The sequence below is a fragment of the Abramis brama genome, assembly GCF_963993115.1.
Source record: "Abramis brama genome assembly, chromosome: 20".
NCBI lineage: Eukaryota > Metazoa > Chordata > Actinopteri > Cypriniformes > Leuciscidae > Abramis > Abramis brama.
This window is the reverse complement of record NC_139982.1, coordinates 30,357,880-30,370,635: the sequence shown is the minus strand read 5'-3', so window position 1 is coordinate 30,370,635 and position 12,756 is coordinate 30,357,880. Positions and strand designations below refer to the sequence as shown.

At 35.3% G+C, this 12,756-nt stretch overlaps 1 protein-coding gene across 4 annotated transcripts; it reads left to right on the top strand.

Annotated features, from left to right (window-relative positions):
• Positions 1-599: 599 nt before the first annotated feature.
• Positions 600-12,278, top strand: mpi (mannose phosphate isomerase). Of its 4 annotated transcripts, none has more exons than XR_014603726.1 (9): positions 600-636; positions 900-1,027; positions 3,701-3,901; positions 4,451-4,592; positions 5,324-5,503; positions 6,678-6,851; positions 7,756-7,964; positions 9,028-9,766; positions 10,267-12,278. XR_014603726.1 is itself a non-coding variant. In XM_084095043.1 (8 exons), the coding sequence occupies exons 1-8, from the start codon at positions 621-623 to the stop codon at positions 9,244-9,246; spliced, it is 1,269 nt and encodes a 422-aa protein (XP_083951169.1). In that variant the 5' UTR covers positions 600-620; the 3' UTR covers positions 9,247-12,278. The 4 variants fall into 4 exon arrangements, 2 of the variants coding, with proteins under 2 accessions (XP_083951169.1, XP_083951170.1); XR_014603727.1 differs by lacking the exon at positions 600-636 and adding an exon at positions 640-784; XM_084095043.1 differs by having other exon boundaries at positions 9,028-12,278.
• The last annotated feature ends 478 nt before the right edge of the window (positions 12,279-12,756 follow it).

Below are 12,756 nucleotides of genomic sequence, written 5' to 3'. Positions count from 1 at the left end.
AAAAAATGTATTAAGATTATTGTGAGGTCAACTTTTATATTCTGCATGAAAAAACTTTATATCCAGAAAACAAAATGTTCTGACTGTCAGCCTAAATCTGACTGTCAATCTCTTAATGAACTCGATCTCCTAAAAAGACTTTTTAAAATAATTATCAATAAAAAAATAGCACTTAATTACATTATATCGAGATTTTCTCTTTTTTATTAAAAAGACCCGTATTATTCTTAACTTTGTGGTAATTTGTAATATAACTTCAGTTTTGCATTTATGCATTCATTCATTCGTTTGTTTGTTTGTTTGTTTAAAGTGCAACCATGTCACTATGTTAAGTTAGAAATAAAATGATTTATTGATTGATTTTCATTATACTGAATTATTTTTTTTTATATATGAATATATAATTATAGTATAAGAAAAATGTATTATATATTTAACCTCCATAATTTTGTTACCTTAACTTAACCTTTAGATATTCATAGAAATAGCCTAGATTACATTTTAAAATAAAATGTACATACATTTTATTTTACAGTATGAATAATATTTATTTACATCTAAAGGCTCGTGATTGGTTGGCGAGTCGTGACGTCACCTACGTGACAGTTAACGTCGCAGACATGGCGGAAGTGAAAGGTCAGTTTAATCTCACTTTACATTTCATTGTTTATATTACAAAGCGTTCAGTGACATACAGCGGGTTCAAACAGGACTGGTTGTAATCATTGGTTTGTGTGTCGTTTGGGTGGATTAGTTATTTGTGCGGTTGTTCGGATTTGAGTGTGTAAGCGTTTCTCATCGATGTGATTCACATCCATTCATCCCAGTCATTCATCCATATGACAGCAGATACTTGTGTTTGAAACGCGTATTTTATATCAGTGTCTCTGTGTCCGCAGTGTTTCCTCTGTGCTGTGTGGTGCAGAACTACGCCTGGGGTAAAGTGGGCCAGGACAGTGAGGTGGCCCGGCTCGTGCTCGGTGGAGACCCTCAGGCTCTCATCGAGGAGAACAAACCCTACGCAGAGGTACAGTGTGGATCACACCCGAAAAAAACAAATTACAAATTACTGTGTATAAAAATATAGATTAGCTAAATATAAAATGCTTTCAAACTGATAGAAATGTCATGGAAAAAAAAATAAAGAGAATTTTATGTTTATATCTTCCTCATGGATAACTTTTTGTTATTGCCTGTGTTGTAATGAAAAATAAAAATAAAAACTTGCTTTTGAGAAAGCCGAAGAGAGCCACACAGACCTTCAAATTGTGTTATTGATGTTATAATTATACACCCCTGCATTAATAATAATTAGGGATGCACCGATATGAACATTTTGGCCCGAGAATTCTTTATATTTGAAAGACAATATATTGGCTGATAAATCTAAATCCAAATTTTTATATAATTTTTGAGAGCCTGATTAGAAAAACAAAAGTCTCACCATTAAAAGCCATGTCCCAAACACACAATTATAATGTTCTCATTATAATTATATGTAGCTTATATGACAGACTTGCGCTGCACATGTTGCACTGAACTGTATTTTCCTTTTTTTTAAAGTGATTGCAATCATATTTCAAGCAATTCAAAACCATCATGTTGATCAGTGCGCATCTGAAGTGTCTCAGCTGAAGAAAATAATACATTATTTATCAGCTTTTATATATTTTAGACAAATTTTCTTATCGGGCCGATAACGATAACATTACAAATTAACATATATCGTCCGATACCGATATGGTGGCCGATATATATCGTGCATCCCTAATAATAATATAAATAATAAAAACCCGTCAGCCGAAAGATGCAGAGACTTTCAAACTGTGTCAATAGCCCTATTCAGACTATAATCGTTTCTCATGGGGTCGTAAGGTATTTTCAGCATTTACTAGTCTGTGTTTTTATATACTGTTTATTCACAAACACCAAGGTCATACAGTGATCTGATTGCCGTCCGAATCCACATCTCAATAAGAGATCATTTAAAAATGCACTGTTTAAATCCTTTTTGACCCCTGCCGAGCACCGTACTATAACTGTTGCACTTCGGATGCATTTTAAAGATCAAGCCTAGCTTTATTACTGAAATCCTGGAAGAACTTTTATTGTAAACATTTGAAATAGGCCGCTTTAATGTAAATAAGTGTCTGTATTTATTTATTTCCACCAATTTCCACATTCTGGGATAAAATACTGGACAGAAAACCACAGTTTAAAATAGAGTTTATTGTGCGGCTGTCGCACACATTGTGTATCAGACTTTAACAAGTGCAAGTGTCTCTGAAAATAGCAGCTCACTTACAGGTCAGCTTGACATTCACTTTATCTGGCAGTCTATTAATAAACCCACAGCATGTGTTCATATCGTCAGTCTATTGTTCTATAAATAACCATCTTAAAGGACCCTTCATTTTGACATTCGCAACGCAAAAGTTTTTCATTTTTGGTTTCATTACTTCTGCAGCTATGCCTGTCACGATAACAAATTTTTCTAGACGATAAATTGTCCAAGAAATGATTGTGATAAACGATAATATTGTCGTTCTGAGACCATTTTCATCTAATATAATGATAATGGCATAATAATGCAGGTACACCTTTTCAAAGATCTATAAACTTTTATTTCTAAAGAATATTAAACATTGAAAACGGAAAACATTTTAAATATCCACAAAAAATGAACAAAACAACCAAAAACAATAAAAGCAATGGACTCTCAGTGTCTGTTAACAAAAAAATTAACTTGAATAAATACCAAAAACAATAAATGGATGTAAACAAAATTGCACTTAAAAAAATATTAAACATTAGGCTCAGACATAAATAGTGATACATTCCATAACAGGCAAAACTGCCAGTTAGGACCTTTGTAAACAACTAAAAAAAGCCTCAACAGGCCATATCACACCATTTTGCACTGTCCTCCTGTTACTTTGTCGCCCGAGTGATTGTGTAATTTACTGTCGGGAAGACGGAGACGCACTTTATTACGTGTATATGCTACGCACTGAAAATACTTGGTTAGGATTAGGGGTGAGGAGTGCGTGCGTATTACACGCCATAAAGTGCGTATCATATGCACGCAAAAACTATTTTTGGCGTATAAATGGCACGAGAAATAACATTCGTTGTATAGATACGCATTTTCATGAGATCGGGCTCGCTGTCGCGTTTGGCTTTGAAACCAATTCCATCTTTTTCTTTTTTTTCCCTCCAACTCACAACTAGCGTCTTCTCTCTCTCTCTCCCAGCAGTCGCTGCAAGCAGTCCAGCCGGCGCTTTCCCATACAAAGACCATGTGACTGACAAGCGCCGCGCGCCGCCTCCCCACACAAAGACCATGCAACTGACAACAGAGTTCACTCCTCATATACGCGAAGGAACCGAGAGTGGTCCTTCAGTCTCTTTGGTAGAGAGAGAGAGAGACGAGGAAAACAAACAAGCATGCAAATGGAATTATCGCGGCCGGAAAAATTATCGAGCTCATTTTTTTTTATCGTGCGATTAATTGATTTATTGACTATCGCGACAGGCCTATCTGCAGCAGTTATGCACTTCACCCGCTTATCTAAACATATATGTATATATATATGCATCTCATTATACAGATCAGTGACTGCATCTTTAAGAACAGTTAATAATAAGAAACAAAATGAATCTCTAATCATTACATCTTTGTTTTCTGCTGTCTTTCAAGCTTTGGATGGGTGCTCATCCCAAAGGCGATGCTCTCATCAAAGACAACAGGATATCCCAGAGGACACTGGGACAGTGGATTGCAGATTTCCCAGGTTGCCTGGGGTCAAAGGTCAAGGACACTTTCCACGGGCAGCTCCCTTTCCTTTTCAAAGTGCTGTCCGTCAACACGGCTCTGTCCATCCAGGCGCATCCCAACAGGGTGAGATTGGAGACCGTTTCCCTCATAGAAATGTACTCGGTACGAACAGAAACCTAGTCCTAAGAAAAAAACTCTGATGACACAAAAATCAGCTTCATCTGAGGCTCTTTTGTCCAGAGGCGAGAGACTCCAGCCAGTAGGAGGAGCTCGTCCCGCATGTGTGCAACCCGCCCATAGGGGGATCTCACGATAAAACACAGTCTTTTCAGTTTTGAGTCCACTAGTAGCCTAGTTGTATCATTTCTCCCGATACGGCCCTCTGTAACCGGGAGGCGTGGCTTGGGAGTGTCCTCGTAGTGCAGCGAAGCAAGTGCATTCTGGGAGTTGTTGTCTTTCATCCACATGAGCCAAAAATACATTTTCTGGCTTTTCTTAGTCTAGAAGGCACCAACTTCTAAAATAATTTCACATTTCTACTACATAAATTACCCATTTTAAATACACATTCATCTTGGGGGGCGCCGGGGAACAAACGCGTTCGGGCTCGGACCAAACGAGCAAACGAGCCCAGTGTGAAAGCACCCTTCATTTGTCCTTGTCTCTTGACAGGAGTTGGCTGCCAGACTCCATGCACAGTTTCCTGAACATTACCCAGACAACAACCACAAACCGGAGATGGCCATCGCACTCACTCGCTTCGAAGGGCTCTGCGGCTTTCGGCCGATGGAGGAGATCTTGGGCTTCCTCAAAGGTGAGTGTTTAATGAACTATACGAGATAACACAAAATTGCACCTGTTTTGCATTGTTATTATTATGTTTTACTTAAATCACTTAAATCATCTAAAGCTTTTACAATTATGGAAGTGTTTGTTTAATCATCATTGATACAGAATCATAGTTAACTTCTGTATATGATACATGATTTTGTTTTGTACTTCACTGTACTCATACGAATAATTTTTTGAAAATTGTACTAGAAAAATAATTTTACTAAGCAAATTCATAAAGTTTAGAGAACAAAAATTATTAATAAAAAATAAATTATGAAATCTATCAATCTATAAATCTAATCAAATATATCAAATATTATTATTTTTTAAATAATAGAAACATATAAATATAAATATATAAATATAAAAAATATGTATTATTTAAAAAAAAAATATATATATATATATATATATATATAAATCTAATAAAATATAAAAAATAAATAAATAATATAAATATTTCAATGTAAAAAATATATATTTGTTTAAGAACATCAATACAATATCAGTAGCATACATAAGTCGCTTTGGATAAAAGCATCTGCTAAATGTAAAATGTAAATATTAGTTCAAAAACTATGCAAAAAATTAGCATTGAACATTTTTGATTGACCTTTCGCAGTAGAAGTGTTTTGGCTGCTCATATGAACACTGATTTACTAAAGAAGGTCTGTGCTTCTGATCTGAGACCAGCTGGTGTGTGTTTTTCAGATGTCCCAGAGTTCCGTGCGCTGATCGGGACTGAAGCCGCCGAGGAGCTCCAGAGCGCTGTGGGAGACTCGGACCGAACGTCTCTCGCTCTGAAGAAATGCTTCACCAGAATGATGAACTGTGAGAAGAAGCTGTTTGTGGATCAGCTCAACATGTTGGTCAAGCGGATCTCAGAGGAAGGTGAGAGGAAACCAGCACATTATTAAACATGCTATTCAAGACCTGTGCTGATCCTGTGCATTTTAGAGTTGAGTTTAAAATTCTGCTTTTTGTTTTTAAATCCTTAAATAATCTACTCTATCTACACAGTTCCTCACATAATCTGAGATCTGGTGAAAAGAGACTTCTCTCTGTCCCCAGATCAGGATTAAAGCATAGAGGAAATCGAGCCTTCCGGCGTATATCAGATCGGCACAGGCTTTAACTGTTTTTAAATATTTTTTTAATTTAGTTTTTTTTTTCATGTCCTCACATTGTTTAGAGCATAAGAAAAAAAAAAAAAAAAAACATTTTTGAAAAATGATATTTTATTAATATGTTATGCTATGTCCTCTGTAGTGACATCAGGACTCAGTTGTTTAAAAAACAAAATGACATGAAATTATATGTATAGGCAAAAACAATGGGATTTTATTTTCAATCACCAATAAATTTGGGGGTTTCCAGATTTATTTTAACTAAAATTTGTATAAAGATGATTCTCAACTATGTTATGAAAGATATAACAGAATTAATTGATGCACCATTTTACTTTATGCAACATGTGGGTAAAATGGCCATAAATTAATATTCCCATTCAATGCAACGTATCTATACACGGTATCTAATGCGCACATTAATGTGTTCTTGGAGCAACATTTAATGAAAAAAGAAGTGTAATAATTGGAGTAATAAATAGCAACATTTTAATAATATTATCTAATATTTCATAGGAATATTGATGCATAACATATTTTCATATTCACTTGTTGAAATGCCTGATAAACATGATTTAAGTCCTGATGTCCTCTACAGTGGACATGAAATCAACTGGAACAAAAAGTCATTTTTTGATTTGAAACCACATAACGTTTTCCTGAGATGTTGGATTATGAAATACAATTTGAAAAGTAGTCTGATTTATGTAAGGTGTCACTAAAACATAATGTCCACTACAGTCTATTCCTGGGTCCCAGGAGGATAAAACCTTCTTTTTTTTTCTTCTTGGCTTTCAATTCACTGTGAGCTTCTGTCATGAATGTGTGTTTCCTCGTTTTTTGTGTTGTTCAGCACTTCGGTCAGCTGTGCTTGCTGTTTTTAAATGTGCTATATAAATCAAACAATCTTGAAACTTGGACGTGTTGTTTTGTCCCAGAGGCTGCAGGCAAAGACACCTCTAGGAGTAACGGAGAGCTGCTGCTCCGACTGCATTCCCAGTATCCCGGGGACATCGGATGCTTTTCCATTTACTTCCTGAACCGGATGGTGCTGCGGCCGGGGGAAGCCATGTTTCTGGGAGCAAACGAGCCTCATGCCTATCTGTCTGGAGGTCAGGTGTCACCACATTACTCATTAAACATGTTTCTTGGACAAAGACTGAAAAAACTCAATATTTTAAAAATGTAAATAGTATTGTAGTTTCTGCTTAATATTCACAAATCATTATTTGAGCAGGTTGTGGAGTTGTAATTATTATATAAAAGTTATAATTTTTGTGAAACATTCATTTAATGTTCATTAATATTCATTTATTCCATACATTAATTTAGTTGTACTTTTTGTGAAATAAATTCAATAATATACACTTAATATTCATTTAATGTTCATTCATATTCATTTTTTCAATGTAGGTTTTGCTGTTGTACTTTTTGTGAAATATATTAATTAATATTCACTTAATAATCCATAATATTAATTTGTTCCATGTAGGTTGTGTAGTTGTAATTTTTGTGAAACATATTCATTTATTCCATATATTCAATTAGTCGTACTTTTTGTGAAATATATTCACTTAATATTAATTTAATTTTCATTCATATTCATTTATTCCATGTTAGTTGTGTCATTGTACTTTTTGTGAAATATATTTATTAATATTCACTTAATAATCCACAATATTCATTTAATATTCATTTATTTCGTGTAGGTTGTGTAGTTGTACTTTTAGTTAAATATGTTTATTAACACTCATTAATATTAATTTATTCCATTTAGGATGTGTTGTGATCTTTGTGAATTATATTCATTAATATACATTTATTCCATTTAGGTTGTACTTTTTTTGTGTGAAATATATTATTTAATATTAATTTAATAATCCATAATATGAATTTAATATTCAGTTATTCCATGTAGGTTGTGTCATACCTTTTCATTATTTACTTAATATTTATTAATTTGCATAATATTCAGTCACGTGTATTGGATGTTTAATGGTTCTGTGAATCCTGCAGACTGTGTGGAGTGTATGGCGTGCTCTGATAACACCGTACGTGCCGGACTGACTCCCAAATACATAGACGTGGACACACTGTGTGAGATGCTGAATTACAGCCCGGCTCCGGCCAGTGCCAAAATCTTCCCCTGCGTGCGGGACAACAGCGACCCCTGCGTCTACCTCTACGACCCTCCTGTGCCAGACTTCAGCGTCATGAGAATACAGGTGCGCCATTCATCACGATCCCATAGAGAGCAGTTGTCATGTATAGAAATGAAACAGCCTCACTTCAACCATGCAGGATCATTATACAGTATTCCATATTATCACATAAGTACTGGGATAAAAGTTTATAGTTGGGATATAAACATGGTAGCGGTCAAAATAGAGCAAATCACCTTTTGAAAGTAACTTGATTCTTCAAACAGAGATCAATTACATTATTACACCAGTAGGTGGCGACAAGAGACTTGCTAATGTATTTGTCATTGAATCATTCATTCAAGAGATTCATTCAAAAAAGCTGATTCATCCAGTAATGAAACAAGTGAAGTCATGGGCTGCATCCAAAATTGCATACTTTCACTTATAGTAGGCGAAAAACATTATGTGACAAAAGAAGTATGTCCGAAGTCACTCGTAAAAGAGATGACCTACTACTTATGGCGAGATTCTGAAGTGTGTATTCGATGGACACTTTATTATCCAATGAGGCCACGGGAGAGGATTTGTGAATGGAGGTGAAGTGTCACATGACTATGACAACATGGTGGATGTAGTATGTCCAGATTACATTCAAACACACATACTTACATACTTTTTTTTAGTGGTCATAAAGTAATTACCTCTTCAAAATAAGTTCCTACTCGAGAAAGTATGCGATTTTGGACACAGCCTTTATGAAGTGAGTCGTTGAATCATTCATTCAAGAGATTCATTCAAAAATGCTGATTCATCCAGTAATGAAACAAGAGATGTATTTATGAGTGAGTCATTGAATCATTCATTCAATATGATTAAAAAAAAAAATAATTAAATCGACTGCAGCAATGAACATTTTGTCAGAATCTCTAGTAAATTACATGTTATTTTGTTTAGTTGTCTGTTCAGAATCATGATAGAATCGTTATCTCTTTTTTTTTTTTTTTACAAAAGAATCGTGATTTTCAATTTATCCAGAATTGTGCAGCTCTAATATAAAAATTCTAGTAATATTATACTCATAATAATGTTCTGTAATTAACATAACATTAAACATTCCACTAATGTCCCTGGTGTTGTTCTCCAGATCCCCGCCTCAGAGCATCAGTACACTGTGAGCGCGCTGGAATCTGCCGGGATCCTGTTGGTCATCGACGGAGACGCCGTCGCCACGTCTGCTGCCGCCCTCTCTGACATCACTCTGAAACGAGGCTCCGTGCTCTTCATTTCAGCCAATGAGAGCGTCTCGTTACAGGTGACATCATCGACGGGCATGACCATGTTCAGAGCCTGCTGCTTACTGTAGGACACTTCATAAACGTCCAGCGTCTGTTCTGTCCTAATAAAAACCCACCGCTGAAACTGTTCAAGTAGAAACCATGTTCCCATGTTTCTGTCTTCATCACGAACTTGCATGACCCCAAATTATGATCATTATGATGACATTTAAGTGTTAAAATTGCTATGCTTGACCCCAAAAAAATCAACTAAACATAAATAATGAATCGGTTTGAATTATGATTGAGGTTCTGCATGCATGTTCTTTTAAAATATGTATATGAATTCCTTTTAGTCAACATGAAACGCTGTTCACAACGGTTTTAATTTAATAATGTGACATATTTACCAGGGAAACAGGATATTCAGTCAGATTTGATTGGATGGTGAAAAGTGGGCGTTCCTATGGAAGCTTGTTTCGGCCACTGAATAATAAATAAATAATAATAATTGCGACTTTTTATCTCACAGTTCTGACTTTTTTTCTCGCAATTGCGAGATATAAAGTCGCAATTCTGAGAAATAAAGTCGCAATTGCGAGATATAAAGTCGCAATTTTGAGAAATAAAGTCGCAATTGCGAAAATAAATTGCGAGATATGAAGTCAGAATTGTGAGATATAAAGTCGCAATTGCGAGATATAAAGTCGCAATTCTGAGAAATAAAGTCGCCATTGCGAAAATAAATTGCGAGATATGAAGTCAGAATTGTGAGATATAAAGTCGCAATTGCGAGATATAAAGTCGCAATTCTGAGAAATAAAGTCGCAATTGCAAGATATAAAGTCGCAATTCTGAGAAATAAAGTCGTAATTGCGAAATATAAAGTCACAATTTTGAGAAATAAAGTAGCAATTGCGAGATATAAAGTCACAATTTTGAGAAATAAAGTAGCAATTGCGAAAATAAATTGCGAGATATGAAGTCAGAATTGTGAGATATAAAGTCGCAATTGCGAGATATAAAGTCGCAATTCTGAGAAATAGTCGCAATTGCGAGATATAAAGTCGCAATTCTGAGAAATAAAGTCGCAATTGGGAGATATAAAGTCAGAATTGCAAGATATAAAGTCGCAATTGCGTGTTATAAAGTCAGAATTGTGAGATATAAAGTCGCAATTGCGTGTTATAAAGTCAGAATTGTGAGATATAAAGTCGCAATTGCGTGTTATAAAGTCAGAATTGTGAGATATAAGCTATTCTGAGGTAAAAAAAGGTAATAAAGTCCGTCTTTTTTTCCCTTAGAATTGGACTTTATATCTCTCAATTGTGAGTTTACATCTCGCAATTCTGACTTTATTTCTTATTCTTCTTTATTATTCTGAGAAATAAAGTCAGAATTGCGTGATATAAAGTCGCAATTGTGACATAAAAAGTCGCAATTATCTTTTAAAATGTTTTATTTTGTGGCGGAAACAAGCTTGCATACGTTCCAGAATAAACTCAGACCAGAATGAGTTAAACCACCAGCATTTAATGAACTATTGTAGGGTTTTAGAAAAGATGTTTTACCTACAACAGTAACCTTAAACAATAGCTGACTGGGCACAAGCGGTGATGTCAGCAAAAATTCAAAACAAGTTGTTACATTTTGATGAAAGATAACGAAGACAAATCATTTTTTCTCTTTAGAATATCTTGCACTGCTGAATCATTCATAATACGACCAGAAACACGTCTTAAAGGGGCTATATGTACGAATTTGCATGTATTAATCGCTGTTTTATTGGGTATTTGTGAACAGCTTGTAATGAAACTTAAAAGACGAGGCCTTCCCCGTCTTCCTAAATTGCCTATGAAAGCCTGGATTGATTTTTATGCGGAGGACTCGGGACGCTTTTGCCGGGAAAAACAAAAGGATGTGATGGTCACGCGCTCCCGCGAGCCACACTTCCGTTCAATGATTTCTTATGTTCAGGATAGCACCGAAAGAGCCATTCTGTACATTAATGTCAATGTGTCATGCAAAGAAAAGGGATTCATTCAAACTATAGTCTCACATCTATATAGTCGATACTACTCTCAGATATATCTTAATCAAATATCGTAACAGTGTAATTTTAATGACCTCATATGTCGACGTGAAGCTTGTGCTGACATACTCATATTAACATTGAAACATCACGTTTATTCTCATGGACGTTATACGAACACGAGCGATACGTTGCGGACTGCAGTTCACTCAACGGCCACCAGTGTCGCTAAAAACAAGGGTTTCTGAATTCCACATACAGCCTCTTTAAGAAAGTAGAAAGGGTCAGTTGTGATTTCATGTTGACACATATAAGTTAAATGCATGATCAGGGATGCATGATCACTCACTATTGGCTGCAAGATATACACATTTAATGAAACGAAATTTGCTCCTTTTTTTTGCATAAGGACTTATAACATAAAACCCAGATGGAGGACAGTAACAAATTAACTTTTACATAAAAATCCAGTAACGTAGATTTGAGACCAATTTTAAAGTTTTTTTAGACTTTTTAATGGTTTTACTGCTGAAGAACATCGAGTCCTTGTTGCAGACGTACTCTTCCATGAAGAACTTCCATGGTGAAACATGGTTTTATGGGTTTGTTGATTAAGTACGTTCTTTGCTAAATGAGCGACAGACACAAGTTTTGGGATTTGATTACCAGTGCAACTGATTTTAAAAATAACCCTGCAAACCTTTTTATTCTCCCTTATTAGTTACTGTATGGCTTGATCTGTCGTTCTGTTTCATTGCTGTAGTTAGTTACTATTTGCACTAGAGAGCACAAAGGATGCTGGGAATTACCGGCACCCTGATGTTTGTTTACTGTATTTTTAGTGCCCTCTTCAGATTTGTACGTGTAAAAACCTGACCTCAACCCTGTTGGCCTCCGGGATTATTTCTATATTTTTGGAGCTGTATTATTCTGAAGTGTTATGGGATCCAAGCATGCGTTCGACGGCTAAAGCGGGAGTCTGAATGAATGAATGTATGACACTTTCTGAGCTGTAATGGAGCATGTGTCTGATTAGAGGAACTCTGTATGTAATCCTAATCTCTAATAAATAACGGTTCTGTAATCTTTCACCTGCTCATTTCTGACCAGTTTTTATGGCCTAAACTTATGCAACAGGTTTTGCAGACAAAAAGGTCACGTTCCCCATTGATCATTCAGCCTGGGCTTTAATTACAGGCTTGTTGACGTTGACTTTTATTGGATCATCTTGTTTACTTTTACACAGACTCATGTTCCTGTTTCCTTTTGTTTGAAATTCAAATAGGATATGACAGTAAAATTTCATAAAACAATGCACAACTTTGATTTCAACATTGATAATAATCAGAAATGTTTTTTAACAGCAAATCATCATATTAGAGTGATTTCTGAAGGATCATGTGACACTGAAGACTGGAGTAATGATGCTGAAAATTCAGCTTTGATCACAGGAATAAATTACATTTTAATATATTCAAATTGAAAAATGTTTTTTTCATAAAATTTCACAATATTACTATTTTTACTGTATTTTTTATTAAATAAATGCAGCCTTGGTGAGCAGATG